Here is a 24,387-nt window from a genome sequence, read left to right on the forward strand (position 1 = left end):
AAGGCGAGTGGGAGGGCCAACGCGCCGTCCACCTCCGAGGGCTGCTGGCCAGGGGGTCCCGCTCTCTGCCCTCCCCTAAACCCTCCGTTCACTCATTTCCCGACACTTCTGCCCTCTCCACGCACCTGTCCCTGGGACAGATGGGGGTAACGGGAGGGGCTGGGGGCAGGGGAGGTGGAGGGGCGACCTGGCCCCGCCCAAGGTACGGGAGGACTGGTGGGGTGGGCGGCTCGTCCTGCAGGAGACGCTGCCCTCCGTCCCCCCCCCCGCCCTGACGCCGCCGTCTCTTCCCGCCCAGGGTCTCGGGATCCGCCATGCTCGGCGCCCTGTGGGCGGTGCTGCCCTGCCTGGCCCTGGCGGTGGGCGCAGAGGACCCCGGGCCGGCCTGGCGCTTCACCCATGCCCTGTACAACGCCACCATCTACGAGAACGCGGCGCCCAGGACCTACGTGGACAGCCCCGTGCGCATGGGCGTGCAGCTGGCCCGGCCCGGCGTGGCCGTGCGGTTCCGCATCCTGCAGGGCGACCCGGGCAGCCTGTTCCGGGCCGAGGAGCACGCGGTGGGCGACTTCTGCTTCCTGAGGTTGCGCACCCGGGCGGGCAGCGGTGCGTCCGCGCTCAACCGAGAGGTCCGGGACGCGTACACGCTGCTGGTGCAGGCGGCCGAGGTGGGGGAAGCGCGCGTGCAGCGGGCACGCGTGGCCGTGCGTGTGCTCGACCGCAATGACCTGAAGCCCCTCTTCTCCCCGCCCTCCTACCGTGTGGCCATCTCCGAGGACACGGCCCCCCGCACGCCCATCTGCCAGGTGACCGCCACCGACGCCGACCTGGGGCCCAACGCCGAGTTCTACTACGTCCTGCCCGGCCGGCCCGAGGCACTGGCCGTGCACCCCACCACCGGTGTGGTGACCCTGCTGGGCAGGCTGGGCGCCACGACACAGGCCGACCACGAGTTCCAGGTGCTGGCCGTGGACCGCACCCGGCCCGGCTCCAGCACCCCTGCCCGGCTGACGGTGCGCGTGGACCCCGCCCCCCGGCCGACGCCCACCATCGCCTCCGTGCTCGTGGCCCCTGCCGATGGTGCAGAGGATGGGGCCCTCGCCTCCGTGCTGCTGGACACCAGTGCCCCGGGCGCCGACGCCCTGGAGGTCGTGGCCGGTGACCCTGACGGCTACTTTAAGGCCGTCGCGGTGCCCGGCCGCAGCCACGAGTTCCGCCTGCTGCTGGCCAAAGAGCTGGACTGGCTGCAGCACCAGGCGGGCTTCAACCTCAGCCTTCGAGCGCGGGCGCGGGGCCCGCCAGCCGCGCAGTCCCCGCCGCTGGCCTTCCACCTGCCTGCGGCCGGGCTGGCCGCCCTGCGGTTTGAGCAGGAGGTGTATCGGGTGCAGCTGAGTGAGCTCTCGCCTCCCGGCCACCGCGTGCTGGTCCTGAGGGTGCCCGGCGCCCCCCCCAGCCTGCGCTTCTCCCTGCAGCCGACCCCCGGGAGCTTGCACTTCCGGCTGCACCCACGCACTGGGCTGCTCGTCACGGCGGCCACGCTGGACTGGCGCGAGCACCCGCACTTCCGGCTGCAGGTGTGGACGGCCCCGCCGCTGGCCGCGGCCACGGTGCTTGTCGAGGTACTGGACGCCAACACTCACGCGCCCGTCTTCAACCGCTCCTCCTACGAGGCCGTCTTCGACGAGAACCTCCCTGCGGGCACACGCGTGCTGACCGCGACGGCCACCGACGGGGACCGGGGCGACGCCGGCCGCGTGTCCTACTCCCTCGTGGGCCCCCGCGCCATGCCCTTCGAGGTTGAGCCCTTCCTGGGCGTCGTTACCACAACCCGGCCCCTGGACTACGAGCTCACGCGGAGGCTCTACACCTTCCGCGTCCGCGCGTCCGACTGGGGGTCCCCCTTCCGCCGGGAGACCGACGTGCCCGTGTCCCTCCGGCTGCAGAATGCCAACGACAACCAGCCGGTGTTCGAGGCGGTGGGCTGCGTGGGGGCTCTGCGCCGCGACTGGCCGGTGGGCGGGGCTGTGGCCACCGTGTCGGCCGTCGACGTGGACGAGCTGCAGACCCTCCGCTACGAGTTCGTGTCGGGCAACGAGCTGCACTACTTCGACCTGCACCCGCTGTCGGGGCTGGTCTCCCTCCGCCGTGCCCTGCCGCCCGGCCCCGCCCGCTTCCTGCTGGAGATCACGGCCTTCGACGGCAAGTTCTACGCCACACCCACGACCCTGAACCTCACCGTGGTGCCGGACGCCCGCCTCGAGGTGCCCGTGTCCTGCGTGGACACCGGGGTGCTGGCCCAGTTCACCAAGGCCGTCCTGCGAGCGGCGGGGGGCCAGGAGCCGCCCCCGGCCGCCGGCGTGGATGATGAGGAGGACTTCGGCGCCCCCTGTCCCAACCTGCATGCACCCCTCTTCCAGGACCCCTCCCCCCAGAGCGTCGAGGTGCTGGAGCAGGCGCCCCCGGGCACCCCACTGGCCCGCCTGGCGGCCGTGGACCCCGACGCCGGCTTTGCTGGCCAGCTGGTCTACATGATCGCCGGTGGGGACGAGGGCGGCCACTTTGACGTGGCGCTGGAGAGCGGGCAGCTCATGGTGGCCGCCCCCCTGGATTACGAGGCCACGCGGGGCTACAGCCTGAACGTGACCGTCCACGACCTGGGCAGCCCCCCGCGGTCCTCCTGGAAGCTGCTGGACGTGATCGTGAGGGACTGCAATGACCACGCGCCCCGGTTCCCGGCCGGCGGGTACCAGCTGAGCGTGGCGGAGGACGTGCCCGTGGGCACGGCGGTGGCTGAGCTGCGCGCAGAGGACGCCGACGCGGGGGCTAACAGCAGGGTCCGCTACACACTGCTGAGCCCCACGGAGCACTTCTCCGTCCACCCGCTCACGGGGCAGCTGGTGGTCACAGGCGCCCTGGACCGGGAGTCCCAGCCGCACCACGCCCTGAAGGTGGAGGCCCGTGACCAGCCCCGCCAGGGCCCCGCCCTGTTCTCCGTGGCGGACGTGCTGGTCACCCTGGAGGACGCCAACGACCACGCGCCCCAGTGCGTGCCCGAGGTCCTCGGCCTGAAGGTCCCCGAAGACCTGCCCCCAGGCACGGTGCTGGCGGTGCTGGACGCCCCCGACCCCGACCTGGGCCCTGCGGGGGAGGTGCGCTTCACGCTGCTGGACGACGCCCACGGCACCTTCCGGCTGCACCCCGACACCGGGGCCCTCCGCCTGGAGGCCGCGCTGGACTTCGAGCGGCGAGCCAGCTACAACCTGAGCGTGAGGGCCAGTGACGGTGGGCAGCCCCGGCCGCAGCACGCCCGGTGCCGCGTGGAGGTGACCGTGCTGGACGTGGACGAGAACCTGCACCCGCCCCGCTTTGCCTCCTTCCTGCACCAGGGCCGGGTGCGGGAGAACAGCCCCGCGGGGACGGAGGTGCTGGCCGTGGTGGCCCACGACGAGGACGGGGGCCTGGACGGGGAGCTGCGGTACTCCCTGCGGGCGGGCACCCGCCTGGCCGCCTTCGACATCGACCCCCACACAGGTATGGCGGGAGGCGCGGGGCCAGCGGGAGCGAGGAAGGCAGGGCCCAAATGGGTCCCTAGGCCGGTCATACAACTGGGCGCACGCCCACGACCGTGTGTGTGTGTGTATGTGTGTGTGTGTGTGTGTGCGTGCGTGTGTGAGATGCAGGCACGGGCCACACGTGTCACCTGTGTGTGTATGCGCATGTGTGCTGCTGTTTGCATGCGCCAGACATGTGCGGGCATGTGCACGCATCGCATGGGTGCAATAGTGCGTCCTGCAATGACAGCTACATGTCTGTGTCCAAGCATGTGTGTATGCCAGTGGCACCACATACAGGAGCTCACGTCACGTCTGTTGCCTGCCGCTGGGGCCCGCAGGAGGTGGGCTCTGCCCGTAGCCCCTGGCTGTGGGGTGCTTTGGGTTTTACTGTGGAGGGGCCCCGAGCTGCACCCTGTGGCCTCAGGAATCCCCTCATGCTGCCCGTGTGCCCCCGCTGTGACTTCTCAGGCTGGCACCTGCAAGGGTCATGCATGAGCAGGTGTGTATGTCATGCATGTGCTGTCTGCAGGCATGATGCATTACAGGTGTGTGCAGGTGTGACATGCATGCGTATGCAGGTATGATGCACATGCAAGTGTGTCACACTGTGTAGGGGTGAAGGTGTCATGCACAACAGGTTGTTTAGGCATGTCACGTATGTCCAGGCATGTTTGGACAAGTGTCATGCATATGTATGTGTGTGCCGTGCAGCTTGTGCAGGTATGTCACGTATGTTCAGTTGTGTGCAGGCATGTGCTGCGCATGTATAAGTTGTGTGGTGCAGCACGAGTGTGCAGGTGTGTGTGCACACCTTGATGCAGCCCCATCCCCAGGTGTGATTCGAACCCTGGAGAGCCTGGACCGGGAGCAGGTGGCCCACCACTGGCTGACCGTGCAGGCGGAGGACAGGGGCTCGAGGCCACGATCTGCAGTGACCGAGGTGTACATCGAGGTGACAGACGTCAATGACAACCCGCCCCGCGTGTCCAGTCCCGTGTTCTACCCGGCGGTGCGGGAGGACGTGCCCCCACACAGCCCGGTCATGCAGCTGGACGCTCAGGACGCCGACGCCGGCCTGGCGGGGACACTGAGGTTCAACCTCACCGGCGGGAACGCCCTGGGGCTCTTCGCTCTGGACCCCTACACAGGTGGGCCCTGGGGTCTGCGCCCGGCTCCACCAGGCTGGGGACACGGGTGGGGGTGGGGCCGTGTCTGCGTCAGGGTGCTGGGCCCAGGGATCCTCCCACCTGCTCTCCTCCCTCTCCAGGGCTCCTGTCCACGGCGCAGCAGCTGGACCGGGAGGTGAAGGACGAGCACGTCCTGGAGGTCAGTGGGGGGACAAGCCCTCGGGAAGGCGGCTGGACTCTGCAGTGCTGAGTGCCGAGGCCGGGGTCAGCTTAGCCCTGGGGGGCGCTGGAGGCGGCTACAGGCTGAGCAGGGCAGGAAGATGAGCCCCCCCACACACCCCAACTCTAAGGTCCTTGGGTGGGCACCACCACGGTCACCTCAGTTAGCTCTGGACACGGGGTCAGCTCAGGACACACGGGGTCAGCTCAGGACACATGGGGTCAGTTCAGGACACACGGGGTCAGTTCAGGACACACAGGGTCAGCTCAGGACACACAGGGTCAGCTCAGGACATACAGGGTCAGCTCAGGACACACGGGGTCAGTTCAGGACACACAGGGTCAGTTCAGGACACACAGGGTCAGCTCAGGACACACAGGGTCAGCTCAGGACACATGGGGTCAGTTCAGGACACATGGGGTCAGTTCAGGACACACAGGGTCAGCTCAGGACACAGGGGGTCAGCTCAGGACACATGGGGTCAGTTCAGGACACACGGGGTTAGCTCAGGACACAAAGGGTCAGTTCAGGACACACAGGGTCAGCTCAGGACACATGGGGTCAGTTCAGGACACATGGGGTCAGTTCAGGACACACAGGGTCAGCTCAGGACACATGGGGTCAGTTCAGGACACATGGGGTCAGTTCAGGACACACGAGTTCAGCTCAGGACACACGGGGTCAGTTCAGGACACACGGGGTCAGCTCAGGACATGGGGCTAGCTCAGGACACAGGGTCAGCTCAGGGTACCTGTGACCACAGCCCCCAGCCAGGAATACAGGTTTCCCCTAACCACCTGAGGCCGTGAGGGGTGGTCCTGGGGGGCAGGCCCGTGTGGGAGAGAGGAGGCCTGGCTGGCCCTGGCAGCTGCAGGGGACAGAGACAGATGGACAGGGGCACCGAGACTGGCAGTGTCCAGTGTGTGAGCGACCTGTGGGCCCGGGCGGGCAGGGGTGGGTGGGGCAGGGCTGACAGCGTCGCTGCCCACAGGTGGCCGTGCAGGACCAGGGGCAGCCCCCGCAGAGGTGCACCTGCAGGGTGGTGGTGCAGGTGCGGGACGCCAACGACAGCCCCCCGGCCTTCTCCCACAAGCTCTTCACCGTGCGCCTGCCAGCGGGCCTGGGGGTGCCCGGGCCGCTGTACCGGCTGGTGGCCGCCGACCCGGATGTGGGGCCCAATGGCCGGGTCACCTACAGCATCCAGGACAGTGACGCCGACGGCTTCTCGGTGGAGCCGGCCACGGGCGTGGTCTGGGCAAACCGCAGCTTCCGGGCCGGAGACTACAACATCCTGACGGTGAGGGTCTGCGCTGAGGGTCTCGGGCCGGGGCAGGGCCTCCTCTCAGCTCTGCCCTCGCCGAGGGGTGGGAGAGGGGCCGTCCGGGCGGGCAGCAGCCCCTGGCGTGCCGGAGGAGCCCAGTCTGGCTGTCAGAGGGGCCCCGCCTCAGCCCTCCTTCCTGGTGCAGCCACAGGAGGGCAGGGCTGCCTCTAGAGGTGGAAACAGCACAGCTAGCCGCGGCCGCCCACTGGAACCCTTCCCATGGCGCTTTCCAGATCAAGGCCACGGACGGCGGGCAGCCTGCGCTCTCGGCCAGTGTCCGGCTGCACGTGGAGTGGATCCCACAGCCGCCGCCCCCCACCACCCCGCTGGCCTTCGAGGAGCCCCTCTACAGCTTCACCGTCATGGAGACCGACCCCGTGAACCACATGGTGGGGATGGTCACTGTCCAGGGCCGTCCCGGGCTCCTGTGGTTCAGCATCTCAGGTGAGGACCCCGGGAAGCTGGGCAGCCCAGCTCATGTCCAGCGCCGGGCAGCTCGGGACACCTCAGCCTCATGTCCAGTCTCAGACCGGTTGGGGTGTCCCCTCCCACACTGGGAGGGTCAGAAGCTCAGGATCCAGCACTGCCTGCTGGCCATCAAGTTGGACGGCAACTACATTCTCAGGAGCCTTGTCCTTAGGCCCCTAGAAGGGGAGGTGGACGTTCATGGCCCCTCAGCGACCTGACCCCAGGCTGCCCCCTGTAGGCCAGGAGCGGGCACTGCTGAGGGGAGACACACGCTTCCGGCTGGGCTCACTGCCTCTTCCGTGGCTGTCGTGGCCTGCCCCCAAGTCCTCGGGTCTCTAACCTGAGCTTTTGTCTGGGGGGACTGTGTATGTGGGTGTGTGTGGGCACAGTTACACTCAGGCAGCACACGCCGCACACGTGTGTGCATGCACACGTGAGCCAGCCAGGGCCTCTGTGATCCCAGGGAGAGCCTGACACACAGGCTGAGGAATCCCCACCGCCGCGTCCTGGGTGTGAGGCTCGGGGTCTCCCAGACTCTGCTCACCGTGTCCCCGCACCCCCTCGCACAGCCCCCGGGCACATGGCTAAGGGCAGTCCTCGGCGCCCCAGGGCACTCTAGCTGGTCACCCTGCTCTGTCCCGTCTCTGACCTTCTCAGCATCCCCTGGGCTCGGGGTCCCCCGGGGACGGCCGCCCTGTCAGTGAGTTGTGTGTCCCCCCAGGTGGGGACGAGAACATGGACTTTGATGTGGACAAAGCCACGGGCAGCCTGCTCATCGCCAAGCCCCTGGACACCAGGAGACGAAGCAACTACAGCCTGACCGTGGAGGTGACCGACGGTGCCCAGAGCATCGCCACACAGGTGAGATGGCCCAGCTCCAGCACTGGCCGCCGGGACGCACTGCCACCCCCAGAAGGGGCGGGGCCCGGGGGCTGCCCCTGGGGATGCAGCTGGCCACCGGCGGGCAGCTCGCTGTCCCCGTCTGTGGCCACGCCCCTTCCAGCCTCACGCGGCCGAGATGCCCGACGGCCCCGCACCACACGGCCCCGAGCCACACGGCCGTCCCTGCTGCTCCGCGGATGGGGGCCAAGAGTGTGGGGTAACGCCGGGCACCAGCCGAGGGCCTGTCCCCAACCACCCTGTCCCCCAGGTCCACATCTCTCTCGTCGCCAACGTGAACCGCCACCGGCCGCAGTTCCTAGAGGCCCAGTACGAGGTGCGGGTGCCCGCAAACACGCCGCTGGGCACACGGCTGCTCCAGGTGCAGGCCACAGACCCCGACAACAGCAAGGGCCTCGTCTACACCATCCAGGGCAGCCAGGACCCAGGCAGCAGCGGCCTCTTCCAGCTGGAGCCCAGCACCGGGGTGCTGGTCACCGTGGCAGACCTGGGCCCGGGACCCTCCCAGCACACGCTGACCGTGATGGTGAGTGGGGGGCTGCACCCCTGGCCACGTCCCCCCATGGCTCTTCCCCTCGGCTCAGGCTGACCGTCAGTGCTGCTCCGCCGTGCCCACGGCTCAGGCCATCTGGGCAGTGTCCAGGGGTCTGGGCCTGTCCCTGCGACATGCAGGCGGCCGGGCTGGGCAGCTCCATGTGAGGGTGCGAGGAGGCGGTGATACTTGGGACACCAGGTTCACCCTGAACAGTCGGGGCCCCCGTGGGCTCCCCCGTGATGCTGGGGCCCTGAGGGCGTCTCCGGAACCCGCCCTATGCCCAGGGCAGCCAGCGGCCTCCCGCCCCTTCTCCCTCCTCGGCTGAATCTAAGCTGCTCCCGCCTCACCCGCTGCCCCCAGGTGCGAGACCAGGAGATGCCCATCAAGAGGAACTTCGTGTGGGTGCTGGTGCACGTGGAGGCCGGGAACCTGCACCCGCCCCGTTTCACCCAGCCGCAGTACGAGGCCAGTGTGGCCGACACAGCTGCCCCCGGCACCGAGATGCTGCAGCTGCGCGCCCTGGATGGGGACTGGGGCCCCCAGGCTGACGTCCACTACTCCCTCCTCAAAGGTGAGGCCCGCATGAGCCAGGCCCGCAGGGGCCAGGGCACGGCAGGCGGGGTCTGAGGGGACGCGCACACTCGGGGCTGTGGCAGACACACGCCATCTAGGGGGACATCCAGGCTCTGCCTCTTATCTGGGGGACGGGTTATCCTGTCTCAGAAGTGAGACCAGGCAGCGGGTAGGGCGTTTGCCTTGCACTCGGCCGACCCGGGTTCGAATCCCAGCATCCCATATGGTCCCCTGAGCATCACCAGGAGTAATTCCTGAGTGCATGAGCCAGGAACGACCCCTGTGTATTGCCGGGTGTGACCCAAAAAGCAAAAAAAAAAGTGAGACCAGGGCCAGAGAGACAGAGAGCAAAGGGGGAGAGGGTGCTGGCCCTGACACCCTGTAACCTGACACCCCTGACTGGTCAGGAGAGCACAGAGCCAGGAGTCAACCCTGAGCAGTGTCAGGAGTGGCCCACAACTAAATCAGAAATCAAGAGAAAGTGTAAAAAAAAAAAACCACATAAACCTTGTGAGAATGACTTTACAGAAACTACCAGAGAAAATGGGGCCGGGGGGTGCCCGTGTCAGAGCAGGGGTGTGCCCAGCACTGGGTGCCCCCACAAACATAGCGCTAGCAGGGAGCTGGTTAAAAATCCCGGGGGCTGTAAAAGGCTGGGGCTGCAGCTGCCTAAAAAGCACAGACAGTGACCAACACTTCAGAATTGGGGGAGACTCAGTCGCTCCAGCGCAGGCCCCCTTGACTCAGGAACAGGCACTGTCCCCGAGACTCAGGAAGAGCCACTGTCCCACACTCAGGAACAGCCTGTAACAGCCACCGTCCCCCACAGCTACTCAGAAACAGCCACTGTCCCCCACAGCTACTCAGTAACAGCACCGTCCCCCACAGCTACTCAGTAACAGCCACCGTCCCCCACAGCTACTCAGTAACAGCCACCGTCCCCCACGGCTACACAGTAACAGCCACCGTCCCTTCCAGCTGTGTAGACAGAGCCCTCCTCCCTCCCTCATTCAGGACTCCAGAGCTCCGGCCTAACCTGCAGTCTCTGGCCTGTGGCAGCGTCAGGGCTGAGCCTTCTGACACACACTCGGGGTCTCCCTGACATTCACAGTCGGGGACCCCCGCATGCTGAGCCGGTGGCGGTCTGCGGGTGATCGCAGCGTGTCTCTCTCTGCAGGGAACAGCGCGGGGCTCTTTGCCCTGGATGCCCTCCTGGGCACGCTCACCCTGGCCCAGCCGCTGCCCATGGCCAGCCCAGCCCAGCACACCCTGACCGTGAAGGCAGAGGACCGAGGCTCGCCCCCGCGGCACAACCTGGCCACGGTGCTCGTCCACGTCCACCCCGCGCCCAGCAGTGCCCCCCGCTTCTCCCAGGCCGAGTACTTCGTCGAGGTCCCCGAGACGGTGCCCGTGGGCTCCCCGATCCTCCGCGTGGTGGCCAGCGCCCCCTCGCAGGTCTCCTATGAGCTGGTGGACGGGGGCCGGGACGCCGCCTTCTCCCTGAACCCCTACTCCGGGCTGCTCCGCACCCGCCGGCGCCTGGACCACGAGGCGCGGGCGTCCCACCGGCTGCGGGTCCGCGGGCACAGCATGGCCGGCACCTTCGCCGACGTCCCGGTGCTCGTGTCCGTCCTCGACGCCAATGACCACGTGCCCGAGTTCTCCCAGCCTGCCTTTGAGGGCCACGTCAGTGAGGCAGCCCCGCCCGGCAGCCTGGTCACGGACGAGAGCCACAACCCGCTGGTGCTGCGGGCGGCCGACGGGGACGGGGACGGGGATGCACTGCTCACCTTCCAGCTGCTGGAGCCCGAGGCGCTACGCTTCTTCCGGCTGGACCCCGGCATGGGCACCCTGAGCACCACGGCGGGGCTCGACCACGAGCGCGCCGCCTCCTTCCGGTTCCAGGTGTACGTCCGCGACCAAGGGACGCCCGTGCTATACGCGCCCTGGCCTGCCTGGGTCACGGTGAGGGTCGGCGACGTCAATGACTGTCCCCCACGCTTCTCCCAGCAGACCTACGAGGTGGACGTCACGGGGCCCGTCCACCCGGGCATGGGGCTCCTGACGGTGCACGCGGACGACCCGGACTCCACAGTCACCTACGGCGTGGAGGCTGGCAATGCCGACGGGGCGGTGGCCCTGCACCCAGGCACCGGGCACCTCCGAGTGGTGAACCCCTCTCGGCTGGGGGCCGGGCGGGAGCTGACTCTTGGCGCGTCTGACGGGCTCCACCAGGCCACGGCTCTGCTGAGGCTGCGGGTGGCACCCGCTGTGCCCACGGACCTGCGGTTCGACCGGGACGTGTATGAGGCGGCCGTGCGGGAGAACGAGCCAGGCACGCGGGCGCTGGTGCTACTGCGCGTGGTGGGCGCCCACCCCAACGACAGCCTGGCCTTCACCCTCCTCAACGGCACAGACCAGTTCCACGTGGCGCCTGCAGCCGGCGTGCTGCGGACCCACGGGGGCGCCTTTGACCGAGAGCAGCAGGACACCCACGTGGTGACCGTGGAGGTGCGGGACGGCCGCGTGCCCCCGCGCGTGGCTCAGGCGCTGGTCCGCGTCTCCGTGGAGGACGCCAACGACCACCGGCCCGAGTTCCAGCACCTGCCTTATGAGGCCGTGGTCCCCGAGGGCGCCGAGCCGGGGGACGTCCTCCTGCAGGTCTCAGCCGCCGACCGCGACCAGGGCGTCCATGCCGCGGTGACCTACGCCTTCGCCGAAGACTACGCCTACTTCCGCCTCGACCCCTTCCTGGGGGACATCTCGCTCCGGAAGCCCCTGGACTACCGCGCCCGCAACAGCTACCGCCTGGGCATCGTCGCAAGCGATGGCGGGAGTCCCCCACTGCGGGCAGCGGCCGAGGTGCTGGTGCTGGTGAGGAACCAGACCCACCCGCTGTTCCAGAGCCCCCGCTACCGCGTCAGGGTGCCCGAGGACATCCCTCGGGACACGCCCGTGCTGCACACGCAGGCGCGCAGCCCCGAGGGCCACCCGCTCATCTACCACATCCCTGAGGCGCAGGCCCTGGCCCGCGTGGCCGTCAACTTCCGGACGGGCATGGTCAGCGTCACGGGGCCCCTGGACTACGAGGCTGAGACGAGACACGAGTTCACGGTCAGGGCCACGGACATGACCCTGGGCGCCTTCTCCGAGGCCAGCGTGGAGCTCCTGGTGGAGGATGTGAACGACAACGCGCCCGCCTTCTCCCGCCCGCTCTACACGGCGGCCGTGGCCGAGGGCCTGCCCGCACACACGCCCGTCATCCAGCTGCTGGCCACCGACGCCGACGCGGGCCGGAACCGGGACATCTCCTACCACATCGTGGACGGCGACTCGGACGCGTCCAGCTTCTTCCAGGTGGACGCGGCCACTGGGCAGCTGTCCACCACGCGGGAGCTGGACTATGAGAGCCGCCCGCAGTTCCGGGTGCAGGTGCGGGCCACGGACGGGGGCGACCCCCCGCTCAGCGGCGAGGCCCTGGTGGTTGTGCAGGTGACCGACGTGAACGACAACCCGCCGGCCTTCGCGCAGCCACAGTACGAGGCCCACGTGAGCTCGCTGGCCGCCTGTGGGCACCTGGTGCTGCGTGTGCAGGCGCTGGACGCGGACCCCGCCGACGCCGGCCGCCTGTACTACCTCATCCTCTCGGGCGACCCCGAGCGTCACTTCACCATCAACCGCTCCTCGGGGGTCATCTCCAGGCTCAACCTGTGCACGCAGCCACTGGACGCGTCCTACAGCCTGCGGGTGGGCGCCTCGGACGGGGCCTTCCGCGCCACGGTGCCCGTCTACATCAACACCACAGCCGCCAACGCGCACAGCCCCGCCTTCTCGCGGCCCCTGTACGAGGCCGAACTGGCCGAGAACGCAGCGGTGGGCACCGAGGTGGCCATCCTCCAGGCCGTGGACGGGGACAGCGGCCCCTTCGGGGAGGTGGAGTACCTCATCATCAACCGCCTGGCCGCCGAGAAGTTTACCATCGGGCCGGGTGGCCGCGTCCACACGCTGCGGGAGCTGGACCGCGAGAACGCCACGGAACGAGTGGTGGCCCTGCGCGTGATGGCCAGGGACGGCGGTGGCCGGGCGGGCTTCTGCACCCTGAGGGTCATCCTCACGGACGAGAACGACAACGCGCCCCGCTTCTCGGCCCCCGAGTACACCGTGTCCGTGCCGGCCAACGCCAGCCAGCGCGCCCCCATCCTGCGCGTGCTGGCCTACGACGCCGATGAGGGCCGCCACGCGGATGTCACCTACTCCGTGGCCGGCGGGGAGGCGGCCGTGGTGGACGTGGACCCCGCCAGTGGGCTGGTGCGCGTGAGGGAGAGCCTGGCGGGCCTGGAGAACCGCACGGTGGGGCTGACGCTGCGGGCGCAGGATGGGGCCCCCCCGCACCGGCTCGCCGAGGCCCCCCTGCACCTGCAGGTGGTGCCCAGCCGGGCGGCCCTGCCCAGGTTCTCCGAGCCCCTGTACACCTTCTCGGCCGCCGAGGACCTCGCCGAGGGCGCGGCCGTGGGCTCCGTGCGCGCGGAGGCGGGCCACGAGCCCGTCATCTACAGCCTGGTGCAGGGCGCCACGCCCGAGAGCAACCGTGACGGAGCCTTCACGCTGGAGCCCCAGAGCGGGCTGCTCAGGGTGGGCCGGGCGCTGGACTACGAGGACACCCGGTGGTACCAGCTGGACCTGCTGGCACACTGCCCGCACGGCGACACGCGCCTACTGGCCCTGGCCTCCGTCCACATCCAGGTGCTGGACGTCAATGACAACCGCCCCGTCTTTGAGGCTGACCCCTACCGGGCGGTGCTGACCGAGAACATGCCGGCGGGCGTGGCCGTCATCCAGGTGACCGCCAGTGACCAGGACAGCGGGCGCGGCGGCCAGGTGAGCTACCGGCTACAGGCGGACCCCGCCGGCCGCCTGCACGAGCTCTTCGCGGTGGACGGCGAGACGGGCTGGGTGCGCGCGCTGCAGCCGCTGGACTGCGAGTCTGCAGAGCACCACCGCTTCCACGTGGAGGCCCACGACCACGGCCGGGCCCAGCTGTCCTCCCGCGTGCTGGTGGAGGTGGCCGTGGCCGACGAGAACGACAACGCTCCTCGCTTCGCAGCCAGCGGCTACCAGGGGGCCGTGGTGGAGAACGGGGAGCCCGGGGAGCCGGTGGTGGCCCTGCGGGTCTCGGACGCCGACGTGTCTGCCCACCACAGGCAGGTCACCTGCTACATAACCGGTGAGTGCGGCCCCGCTCCTCCGGGCCGCGAGGAGCCCACGCCATGCCAGGGTGGGGCGGGGGATCAGCCCGGCAGCTGCAGCCCTGGGTGGGGGTAGAGGCGTCCGGGGCACACTCTCAGCCCCTGGCTCTGGGGAAACTGAGGACTCGCCGGGACGCCCTGGTTCCACCCTCCACACCATCGGACCAACAGGGGAAGGGCCTGGCCAAGGGGCCTGGCTACTAGGGAGTGGAGTGGACACTGGGCTTCCGGCCAGCACAGGGCAGAAAGGGTCCTGGAATGACTCTGCCCACCCCCTGCAGGGCCTGCCCAGGGCTGGAAAGAGACTTGCCTGAAAGGGCTGCAACACCCCAGCACGCCCACCCCGCAGGCCCCAAGGCACCTGGGTGTGGCCCCCAGCCATGCCACTGGCCATAGCCCCTGGCCACAGGACTGGCCACGGCCCCCGGCCTTGCAGGGACTCGACCTGCCGTGTGGACTTGGGTCCTGGGGCAGGAGAGGTGGACGCCCTGCCCAGGCGGGAGGCGGCCTGTGGCCCGGAGCTGGCCCCTCACACTCCTGGCCCCCCTTCTTTAGAGGGAGACCCCCTGGGCCTCTTCGGCATCCGCCAAGCGGGGGACGAGTGGACGGTCTTCACCAGGCGCAGCCTGGACCGCGAGCACACGGCCAAGCACCTGCTGCGGGTCACGGCCTCGGACGGCAAGTTCCAGGCGTCGGTGCCCGTGGAGGTGCTGGTCCTGGACGTGAACGACAACAGCCCTGTCTGCGCCCAGGTGAGCCCGTCAGGGCAGGCGCACATGGGCCTGTGTATATGTGTGAGCCTGTGTGCTTGCATGAAACTGTGTGCATGCACATGTCTGCACTGTGTGCAGGTTAGAGCACCTGCACACAGTGCAGACATGTATACATATGTCCATGCATGCACATGGTTGCCTGTGCGTGCATGGACATATGTATACACGTTTGTGGGTACGTACATTTATGCACTGTGTACTGTGTATACATGAACATGTGCATCTACACATGTGCATGCATGCACCATGAGCACTGTGTGAATACACACACGTGTGCGGGCATGTGCATGCATGCAATAAGCATTGCATGCATGTGTGAACATGTGCACATAAACATGTGCCTGTGTGAGCATATGCATGTAACAGGTTTTGTGTGTGCGTGCACATGTGACATTCATGCGTGTCTGAACATTTGCCCCATGTGAGGGATTAAGGAACGCGCCCCAGTGTCTGCACCTGTGGACCCAGCCCCCAACACAGCTGGCTCCCCCCATCACACTGCAGTCCACAGAGGGGGTTCGGGGGGCAGTGCAGGCCCCCAGGGACCTGTGACTGGCCAGAGGGCAGCTTGGGGAACCTGTGATCACACCAGGCACCTCCCGTCCCCCTCACCCAGTGTGTCCCCCTCCCCCCCCCGTGACCTCCGCGTGTCCCTCCCTTCCCCCAGCTTCTCTACAGTGGCCACGTCCAGGAAGATGCCTCCCCGGGACACTTGGTCCTGCAGGTGTCCGCCAGCGATGCGGACGTGGACACCAACGCGCAGGTGTCCTTCTCCCTGCACGGCCCGGGTGCCCACGACTTCCACATGGACCCCCACACAGGTGCGCGGCTGCAGGGGATGGGGAAGTGCAGGCCTGCAGGTCCCAGGGGCGGGGGGGAGGGGCCAGAGGGAGGGGCCCGCGCAGGGAGGGGGAAAGGCGGTCGCAGGGGGATCTCGGGCCAGTGGAAGGGCCTCAGGACCCTGGACACAGCCCGCACTGGCCTCTCAGGGCAGCTGAGCACCCTCGCCGCCCTGGACCGGGAGCGGAAGGCCGAGTACAGCCTGGTGGCCAAGGCTACCGACGGGGGCGGACGCTGGTGTGAGGCGGCCGTGGCCTTGCGCGTGGACGACGTGAACGACAACGCCCCCCGCTTCTCCCCACCGCACTGCGCCCTGGTGGTCTCCGACAACACGACCCTCCACGCCCCAGTGGCCGTGCTGCTGGCCCTCGACGCTGACCAAGGTATGGGGAGACGGTGTGGCCTGGGCCCCGGGGTGTGGCCTGAGGGCCAGGGGGGTAGCCTGGCCCCGGGGTGTGACCGGAGTCCCCGGGGCGTGGCGTGAGTCCCCGGGGCGTGGCGTGAGTCCCTGGGGCGTGGCCTGATGCTGGGGTGTGGCCTTTGCCCGGGGTGTGGCCTGAGGGGGGCGGGGCGCCTGGGGCCCCATAGGAGGGGCGTCTCCTAGCGTGTCCATCAGACCCGCCGCAAGCCGGGTGCGCAGGGCCACTGGGGTGGGCGTGGGCAGCCCCGTGTGTCCTGAGCGTGAGCTGCGGCCCGGCTGGGGTCTGTCCCGGCCCTGCCGCGCCGACCCTCTGCCCGGCTGTCCGGCCCGCAGGCCCCAACGCGCAGGTGGTCTACGCGCTGAGCGACTCCGCCGACGGCCGCTTCTCCATTGAGCCCAGCACGGGCGTACTCCGGCTGGAGAAGCCGCTGGGCACCGCGCCGCAGGCCCCGCTGCAGCTGACCGTGCGCGCCTCGGACCTGGGCACCCCCATCCCGCTGTCCACACTGAGCACCGTCACCGTGTCCGTGGTGAGCCGCGACGACCACCTGCCCGTGTTCCTGGGCCCCGAGCACAGCGTGTGGCTGCCCGAGGACGCCCCCCTCGGGACCGAGGTCCTGCGCCTGGACGCCCTCACCCGGCCCGGCTCCCAGAGGGCAGCCTTCCGCCTGGTCAGCGGGAACGAGCAGGGCCACTTCCACCTGGACGCCCACTCAGGTAAGACAGAGCACGCCCGAGCCTGCGGGCCGGGGGTGCCTCTCCTGGCCCCCGCTCCCTGGTGAGGCCCTTCCGCTTCTCTCCAGGGGTCCTGTACGTCAATGGCAGCCTGGACTTCGAGACGACCCCCAGGTACTTCCTGTCCATCGAGGGCAGCAGAACAGATGCGGCCTCCCTCGGGGACGTGACCACGCTTGTGGTCAACATCACAGACATCAACGAGCACCGGCCCCGCTTCCTGCAGGACGCGTACCACGCACGGGTGCCGGAGGACGCCCCTGTGGGCCGGGTCGTGCTCACGGTACGGCTGGACAGAGGCGAGGCCTCGGGTTTGTGGGGCTGGACTCAGCCGCAGGGGGGTGGCCCCACCACTCCCGCAGCTCTTTACTGCACCCCAGCCTCGCCCCCTCCCAGGACCCCCTCGCACGGGCCGCCCAGTCCGCTGGAGGGTGGTTTCTCCCCTCCAGCCTGCGGACCCCGCGGCCACTCCCCAGGTGGGCATGGACGGGCTCTGCCTGCAGGGGGCCCGAAAAGCCTGGCCGGGTAACCCCAGCCTGAGGAATCGAGGGGGCAGGTCTGGGTCAGGGGCTGCCCAGGGCCTGCCCTCCCCCGCCCCGCTGGACGGCGCCTGGGCTCAGTCCGTCCACACCCTCCCTTTGGCAGGTGTCTGCGGCCGACCGAGATGGAGCCCAGGGCAGGGCCATCACCTACAGCCTGGTGGGAGGAGATCAGCACGGGCACTTCGCCATCCACCCCGAGAACGGGCAGCTGCAGGTGGCCAGGGCCCTGGACTGGGAGCAGGTGAGATGGCGGGGCAGGGGGCTTGCCTGCATCCGCGCTGGATGGCCAACTAGGAGGGGCCCCACCGTCCCACCCCACCCCTGGAGCACCTGCTCCTGGGCAGGCACGCCCACCAGCACTCCGGAACATTCTGTCCCGGGAGGCCTGCGCTGCCCACCCAGCTCCGTGTCAGGCGCGGCCAGGGCGCAGGGAGCACGGCGGCTGGCGGGGGCGAGGGGCGGGCGCCCCCCACCCGCCTCTCGGCACAACGTGAGTCTGGCTGACGCCCCCTGTGCTCTGCCAGGCCTCCAGCTATGCCCTGCGGCTCCGCGCCACAGACAGTGGGCGGCCCCCCCTGCACCAGGACACCAGCGTCACCATCCAGGTGGTGGATGTCAATGACAACCCGCCAAGATTCTTCCAGCTCAACTACAGCACCGCCGTGCAGGTGGGGGCCCCGCGGGGTGGGGGGCGCCGGACCCCGGAGCCCCGGGTCCAGGCGGCGTGGGAATGGATGAGTGGGTGGAAGGGTGGACAGGTGAGCGGATGGTGGGTGGACACGTGAATGAGCGGACGGACGTACAGATGAGTAAACGGGGAAATGTGGAGATGGTGGGCGGGTGACGGCTGGTGGGAGGGTGGGCAGACAGAGGTGGGCAGATGGGCCGGGGAGACGGAGAGACGGGTTGTAGGTAGACAGGTGAGCAGCAGAGAAAAGTGATGGATGGTGAGGTGGGTGGGGACGGATGGACAACGGACGGATGAATGGAATGAACAATGGATGGGCAGACGGCAGCCTGAGTGCCCGGGGCACCCAGTGGGGACCTGCCTGGAGGTGGTCGGAGACTCGAGGGGCCGGACTCACCGGCTCTCGGCTGTCCTGTCTCCTCAGGAGAACTCCCCCATCGGCAGCAAAGTCCTGCAGCTGGTGCTGAGTGACCCCGACTCGCCTGAGAACGGGCCCCCGTTCTCCTTCCGCATCACCCAAGGGGACGATGCCTCCGTCTTCCGGGTGACCCCCGATGGCTGGCTGCTGACCGCCGCCGGTCTGAGCCGGAGTGTCCAGGACCAGTACCAGCTCCAGATCGAGGTGAGGGCAGCAGGGGCCCCGGGGAGGGACGCGGGCGCCTCCGAGGGCGCCTCTCGCTGTGCCGTCCACGTGCACTGCTCCTCGTGCGGACTGCGGCACTGAGGGGGTGCCCGGGGTGGGGAGACAGCTGCCCGCCGCCTGTCCGTGCCTCCTGCCCCTGCCCGACCCTCGGTTCTTGTGACCCCCGAGCTCAGGACATCCCCGCATCACGCACTGCCCCCGGGCTTCCAGCAAACAGCAGCAAAGACCTGGGGTCACTCAGGGCGTGCCGGGGTCGCTCAGGGCGTGCTCTTCTCACGCCCACTCTGCAAGGGTGACAGTGTGGGGTGAGGCAGCTGTCCTCAAGGGGCCGGCACAGGGAGTCTGGCTGCTGCCCGGGGCCCTGGCTGACCGTGCTGCCCGCCTGCCCGCCCACCCGCCACAGGCCTCCGACAGCGGCAAGCCGGCCCTCACGTCGTCCACCTCGGTCAGCGTGCGTGTGACCGCGCGGAGCCTCTACCCGCCGTCCGCCCTGCCCCTGGACATCTTCATCACCCTCGGCGAGGCCGAGTTCCCAGGCGGCCTAGTGGGCAAGATCCACGCCACCGACCGTGACCCCCAGGACACGCTGAGCTACAGCCTGGGGCCCGAGACCCCCGACACACACTTCTCGGTGGGCCCGGCGGACGGCACGATACTGGCCGCCCAGGGCTTGCCGTGCGGCCATCAAAGCTTCAACGTCACGGTCAGCGACGGCACCTTCGCGGCCACGGCTGGCGTCCACGTGCACGTGTGGCGTGCAGAGCGTGCCGCCCTGCGGGGGGCCGTGTGGCTGGGCTTCGAGCACCTCAGCCCCGAGGAGCTGGTCAGCGACCACTGGCGCAACCTCCAGCGCTTCCTGGGCCAGCGGCTGGACGTGCGGCGCGCTGGCATCCGCCTGGCCAGCCTGCAGCCCGCCGAGGCTGCCCCCGGCGTGGACATGCTCCTGGTCTTCGAGGGCCACTCCGGAACCTTCCAGCAGCTTCAGGAGCTGGCGGCCGCCATCTCGCACTCCGCCCCGGAGCTGGAGCGGGCGGTGGGGCTGCAGCTGCGGGCGGCCGTGCCCGTGGCCCCCTGCCAGGGTGCGGGCTGCCAGGCGCTGCCCTGCCGGGAGACGGTGCGGCTGGAGCCGGCCGTGGGCCCCCCCTACAGCACCGCCCGGCTCAGCGTGCTCAGCCCCCGGCACCGCCGGCTCGGCTGCGGCTGCAACGGTGAGCGTGGCCTTCCGTGGCACTGAGGGGGAGGGGCGGCAGGGCTGCGGCACGTGCCCGCAGTGACCCCGGCCCCTCCCCAGGGACGGCAGCCAGGTTCGGAGGCCAGAGCATCGGCCGGTACCACCTCCCGGGGGCCCAGGCCTGGGATGCCCACTTCCGCCTGAGGACTCGGCAGGCAGAGGCCACGGTCCTGCTGGTCCAGGGCCTGGTGAGCCTGTCCCTGCAGGTGAGTCCCGCCCAGGCCGCAGGAAGTCAAGTGCTGGCCGCTGCTGGGGGGACGCCCCCCACTGGCCCTCCCCCTGCAGGCTCCGGAGGCTCAGGCACGCTCGATCACGCAGAGCTGGGGCGGGGCTGGGGGCGGGGCGGGGGACAGCAGGGAGGGCGCTTGCCTGGGTGTGAGCCCCTGCACCCCACGTGGTCCCCCAAGCCCGGCAGGACTCAGTGCAGAGCCAGGAGTGACCTCCGAGCACCGCCAGCTGTGCTCCCTCCCCACCCCCACCAAAGATAAAGTGTCAAAACCCAAACCAATGACAAAGCCCCGCAGAGCACACGGACAGGACAGGGGGCCACGGGCAGGCCACAAGGCCAGTCCGTGGGACACAGGGCCCCAGCTGGGAGGAGTGCCTGACCCTGAGCCCCGTAGACACGGGGTGCTCGTGGGGGGCGCAGCCTCCGGCTGACCACGGCCCTTTGCAGCTGGTGGACGGGGCGCTGAGGCTGGAGCTGCACTGCCCCGGGGGCTTCCTCGGAAACCTGTCCTCGGGGCGGCGCCTGAGCGACGGGCAGTGGCACGCGGTGCGGCTGGAGGTGACAGGCGAGGCGGCCAGCCTGCAGGTGGACGGCAGCAGCGCGGCCCTGGAGGTCCCGGGCAGCTGCGGGGGCCCGCAGCCAGAGAGCGAGCTGGTGTTGGGCGGCCAGCTGCTGCCCCCAGAGCCCGCCCGAGTGTCCCAAGGCTTTCAGGGCTGCCTGGACGCGGTGGCCATCCACGGGGCAGCGCTGGAGATGCTGGGCGGGACGGAGGCTGGCTGGCTGGAGCGGCGGGCACTCAGCCCCTGCTGCCCCGGGGACCCTGAGGACGGAGCCTGTAGCCCGAATCCCTGCGCCAACGGAGGCCAGTGCACCCCGCACCCCGGGGCAGGTGAGGCGAGGGGCACCCATGGGCAGCACAGCAGTCCCTGGTCACAGGCTCGACCCAGATCCCGGCCCCCAGATCCCACCCCAAAGCCACCACTGGGGCAGCGTCCCCGAGGGACCATGCTGCTTCTCTGAGGCTCACTCCCGCCCCAGGCCGCTGTGAGGGCACCTCGCACCCGGCACCAACCAAAGGGGGCGCTGTGCTCGGTGCCTCTGCTCTGCCCCGTCCTGAACCCCAACCCCCCGCCCGGCCAACCTCCTCCAGGCTGTGGGGACTCTAAGCTGCATGAGGGATAGGACGGGGTCCCAGCCCTGCCCGTGTGCCCCCAGGTTTCATGTGCCAGTGTCCCCCCGGCTTCTGGGGGCAGCAGTGCCAGCAGGGACAGAACTGCTCTTCCCCCGACTGCCCGGACCCAGCGGCCTGCACACCTCCAGGGGGCGCCCCCTGCGGCTGCCCGTACCCGCAGCAGGGAGAGAGGTAAGGGAGGGGAAGGGGACTCCAGGGCACCAGCAGGGACATCCTGACCTACGGAGACCGGGTCGAAAGCAACCCTTCTGGAGGGCACCCACCTCTTAAACAAGGGTGCTGGGTGTGGGGACCCCACGGCTGGGTGTGGTGTACTAGGTGAGGGGTGCTGGGTATGGGGTGCTGGGTGCTGGGTAAGGGGTGCTGGGTGCGGAGCCCCAGGAAGGGCCATTCCACCCACCTGGGTGTCCGCATGGGGCAGTTGGGGCGGGGCCTGCGGTGTGGGGCGGGGCCTGCGGCGGGGGCGGGGCCTGCGGTTTCCGGGCGGGCTGTGAGCGCTACACTGTTGCCCGCAGGTGTGACACTGAGAGCCAGGGCTGCGCGGCGGGCGGCTGCCTGGTGACCCCGGCCGTGCAGAGCGGGGACTGGGGCCAGCAGGAGCTGCTGCTGCTCGGGGCCGCCCTCCTGCTCGTGCTGGCCGCGGCCGCCGGGCTGCTCCTCTACCGCCGCCGCCGCCGCGCCCACAAGCCCGTGGCCAGGGAGGACCCGGACCTGCTGGCCAGGAGTGTGGGCGTGGGCACCCAGGTGCCCCCCATCCAGCTCAGCGCCCTGGGCACAGGCGCTGGGGACCCGCTGGCCCACGCAGAGCCCGCCAAGGCCTCCGAATTCGTCACCTTCGGCCCCAGCTCCAAGCACCGGCCGGTGGTCTGCAGCGTGCCCCCCCGACTGCCGCCTGTGGTGCCCCCCTCCCGCACTGAGGCGGGCGTGAAGAGGACCTGGTCAGGCGAGGCGCTGGGTCAGTGCCAGGCACCCGCGGGCCTTCTGAGCGGGTGGGCAGTGCTCGAGGCTAGTGCCGGGCCCCAAGGTCACAGCAAGGTCCCAAGGTTAAGGCACGGCAGGTGAGGGTCACCGCTAGGGGTTCGAGGTCATGGGGCCAGCAGCAGAGGTCACCGCAGCAGCCAGGGGCCAGGGCGGAACAAGCTGGGTGCAGAGGGCAGCTCGCGGCCCGGAAGGTCCAGAGAGGGTTCAGTGCCGTGCGGGCACAGGCTGGCCTCAGCTCCTCCGGCTGGACCCCCGGGGAGGGTCGGAGGGGCAGTGACGGGCAGACAGACAGGCAGCCCTCTGGCTCTCGCCCCCTCCTGGGCCTGGGTTGTGGTCCCGGGGGTCCCCGAAGGCCCAGCAGCCAGCGGGGGCGGGGGCCCGTCCGGTGCGGGCGGCCCGGCGCTCACCCGGCCCTCTTGCCTTGCAGACGCGCCGGCGGCCTGGCCCCCCGCCTACTGCAGGAAGGACGCGGGCCTCGCCCAGCCCGTCCCCTACGGGGGCTTCCCCTTCCCCCTGGAGCTGGGCAACAAGCGGGCGCCGCTCCCGCCACGCTACAGCCACCAGGACCTGGACGCGCTGCTGGCCCCCGGCGAGTCCCCGCGGGCCCCGGGCGAGTACACGGGCGAGTACACGGGCGAGTACACGGCCGTCAGCTACTACCACGCGCGCCTCCCGCGCCGCGCCAGCCCCGCCTACGCCGACGGCGACGTGGGGGTCGCGCTGCCCCCCGGCCGTGGCCAGCGCCCCGCGCCCCCGCACTACGCTGGCTCCGACCAGGTGGAGAGCGACTACGGCAGCTGCGACGAGGTGATGTTCTAGCAAGCCGGGAGGCGGCGGCGGCGTCAGCGCGGGCGAGGGGTGACGTCAGAGCGGGAGGCGGCGGCGGGGTGAGATGACGTCAGAGCAGCGAGGAGGTGGCGTCAGAGCGGGCAAGGTGGCGGCAGCCCCCATGGGACACGGCCATACGCTCTCTCAGGCAGAGCAGATGCAGCGCCCTGTCACCCTCCACGTGAGCGTGCAGGGGCGAGGGGAGGCCCTGACCGAAGGGTCCCCAAACTGGGCGTGGTGACACGGGTCCCTGAGGAGGCCGTGCACCCACAGGGGTGGGAGCCTGGCCGCGGGGTGCAGCACTCCGCGCCCCGACCAGAGCCAGTCCCTGTGGGCATACAGACGGTCAGCGGGCGCCCTGGGCCCGTGTCACACCCCAGGGTCTCAAGTTCGGGGCCCAGGCCGGGCGGATGCGTCAGAGGGTCTCCAGACTTCCACCTGATGTCTGGACGGGCCGCAGAGGCTGCGAGGACACAGCCCGCTGGGGCCAGGGCCACCGGGGCGTGCAGTGTGCGCACATGTGCACGTGGATGCCGGAGCACGGACACGTGCCGGTGGTGTGCGCCTGTGAGCAGACACGGGTCCAGGAGCAGATTTCGTGTGGAGCACACGAGCAGGGGCAGGACGTGTCTGCGTGTGGGCGTGTGGATACGTGCAATATGTGAATGCAGAGCCCACATGGGCGCACGCTCACATGTGAACAGGTGTATGCATGTGTGAACACAGGGCCACGGGAATGGATGTACACTATGCTGACATGTGAGTGTGGGGATGGATGGGACCCTGCACGTGTGCAGGCATGTGTGGGGACACATGGAGCATGTACATGTGTGCAGGCGTGTGAAACGTGTGCACATGTGTGCAGTTGTGAGTACACGTGCTTATGCCCCTGTACCCATGGGGGCACTGTAGCAGGAGTGGAGGAAGCAAGAGCTGATGGCCGTCCACTCGCCCATCCCGCCTCCCCCGACAGTGCGTGAGGAAGCAGCTGTTTCAATAAAGGATGTTCACTGAGCGATGTCCAGCCCTGTCTCAGGCCAGTTCCGGGGAGGGCAGGGGTCAAGGGCAGGGGCTGGGTGGGAGCCCATGACTGCCCCAGGCAGGGCCATCAGAGGGCAGGATGGGGCCCAGCCCGCCCTGGAGGAGCCCCACGACCCAGCACAGACCCCAGGCCTGACCCTGCAGTGGACATAAACCCTGGCCTCAGCATCCCAGAGCCCCAGAACGGGGCGAGGACGAGCCTGGGGCCTCTGCGAAGGTGCAAAGTCCTCGGGCCCCGGGAACACGCATGCTGCCTCTGGAGGGTCCCCACTGGACGGGCCTGCGCCCCCGCGGGGCAT

General features: G+C 69.4%; 1 protein-coding gene across 1 annotated transcript; it reads left to right on the plus strand.

The window, feature by feature from the left end:
- The first annotated feature begins 314 nt into the window (after positions 1 to 314).
- FAT2 (FAT atypical cadherin 2) lies at positions 315 to 23,886 on the plus strand. Its single transcript, XM_004611582.2, has 23 exons — positions 315 to 3,531; positions 4,388 to 4,702; positions 4,822 to 4,880; positions 5,893 to 6,198; positions 6,456 to 6,666; positions 7,412 to 7,551; positions 7,841 to 8,116; positions 8,486 to 8,696; positions 9,876 to 13,922; positions 14,500 to 14,696; positions 15,385 to 15,538; positions 15,707 to 15,940; positions 16,312 to 16,695; positions 16,782 to 16,996; positions 17,359 to 17,496; positions 17,780 to 17,923; positions 18,368 to 18,565; positions 18,990 to 19,794; positions 19,878 to 20,023; positions 20,494 to 20,935; positions 21,262 to 21,409; positions 21,754 to 22,193; positions 22,647 to 23,886. The coding sequence occupies exons 1-23, from the start codon at positions 315 to 317 to the stop codon at positions 23,036 to 23,038; spliced, it is 12,819 nt and encodes a 4,272-aa protein (XP_004611639.2). The 3' UTR covers positions 23,039 to 23,886.
- Positions 23,887 to 24,387: the final 501 nt, after the last annotated feature.

Source organism: Sorex araneus, chromosome 2 (genome assembly GCF_027595985.1).
Source record: "Sorex araneus isolate mSorAra2 chromosome 2, mSorAra2.pri, whole genome shotgun sequence".
In the NCBI taxonomy this organism is placed as follows: Eukaryota; Metazoa; Chordata; class Mammalia; order Eulipotyphla; family Soricidae; genus Sorex; species Sorex araneus.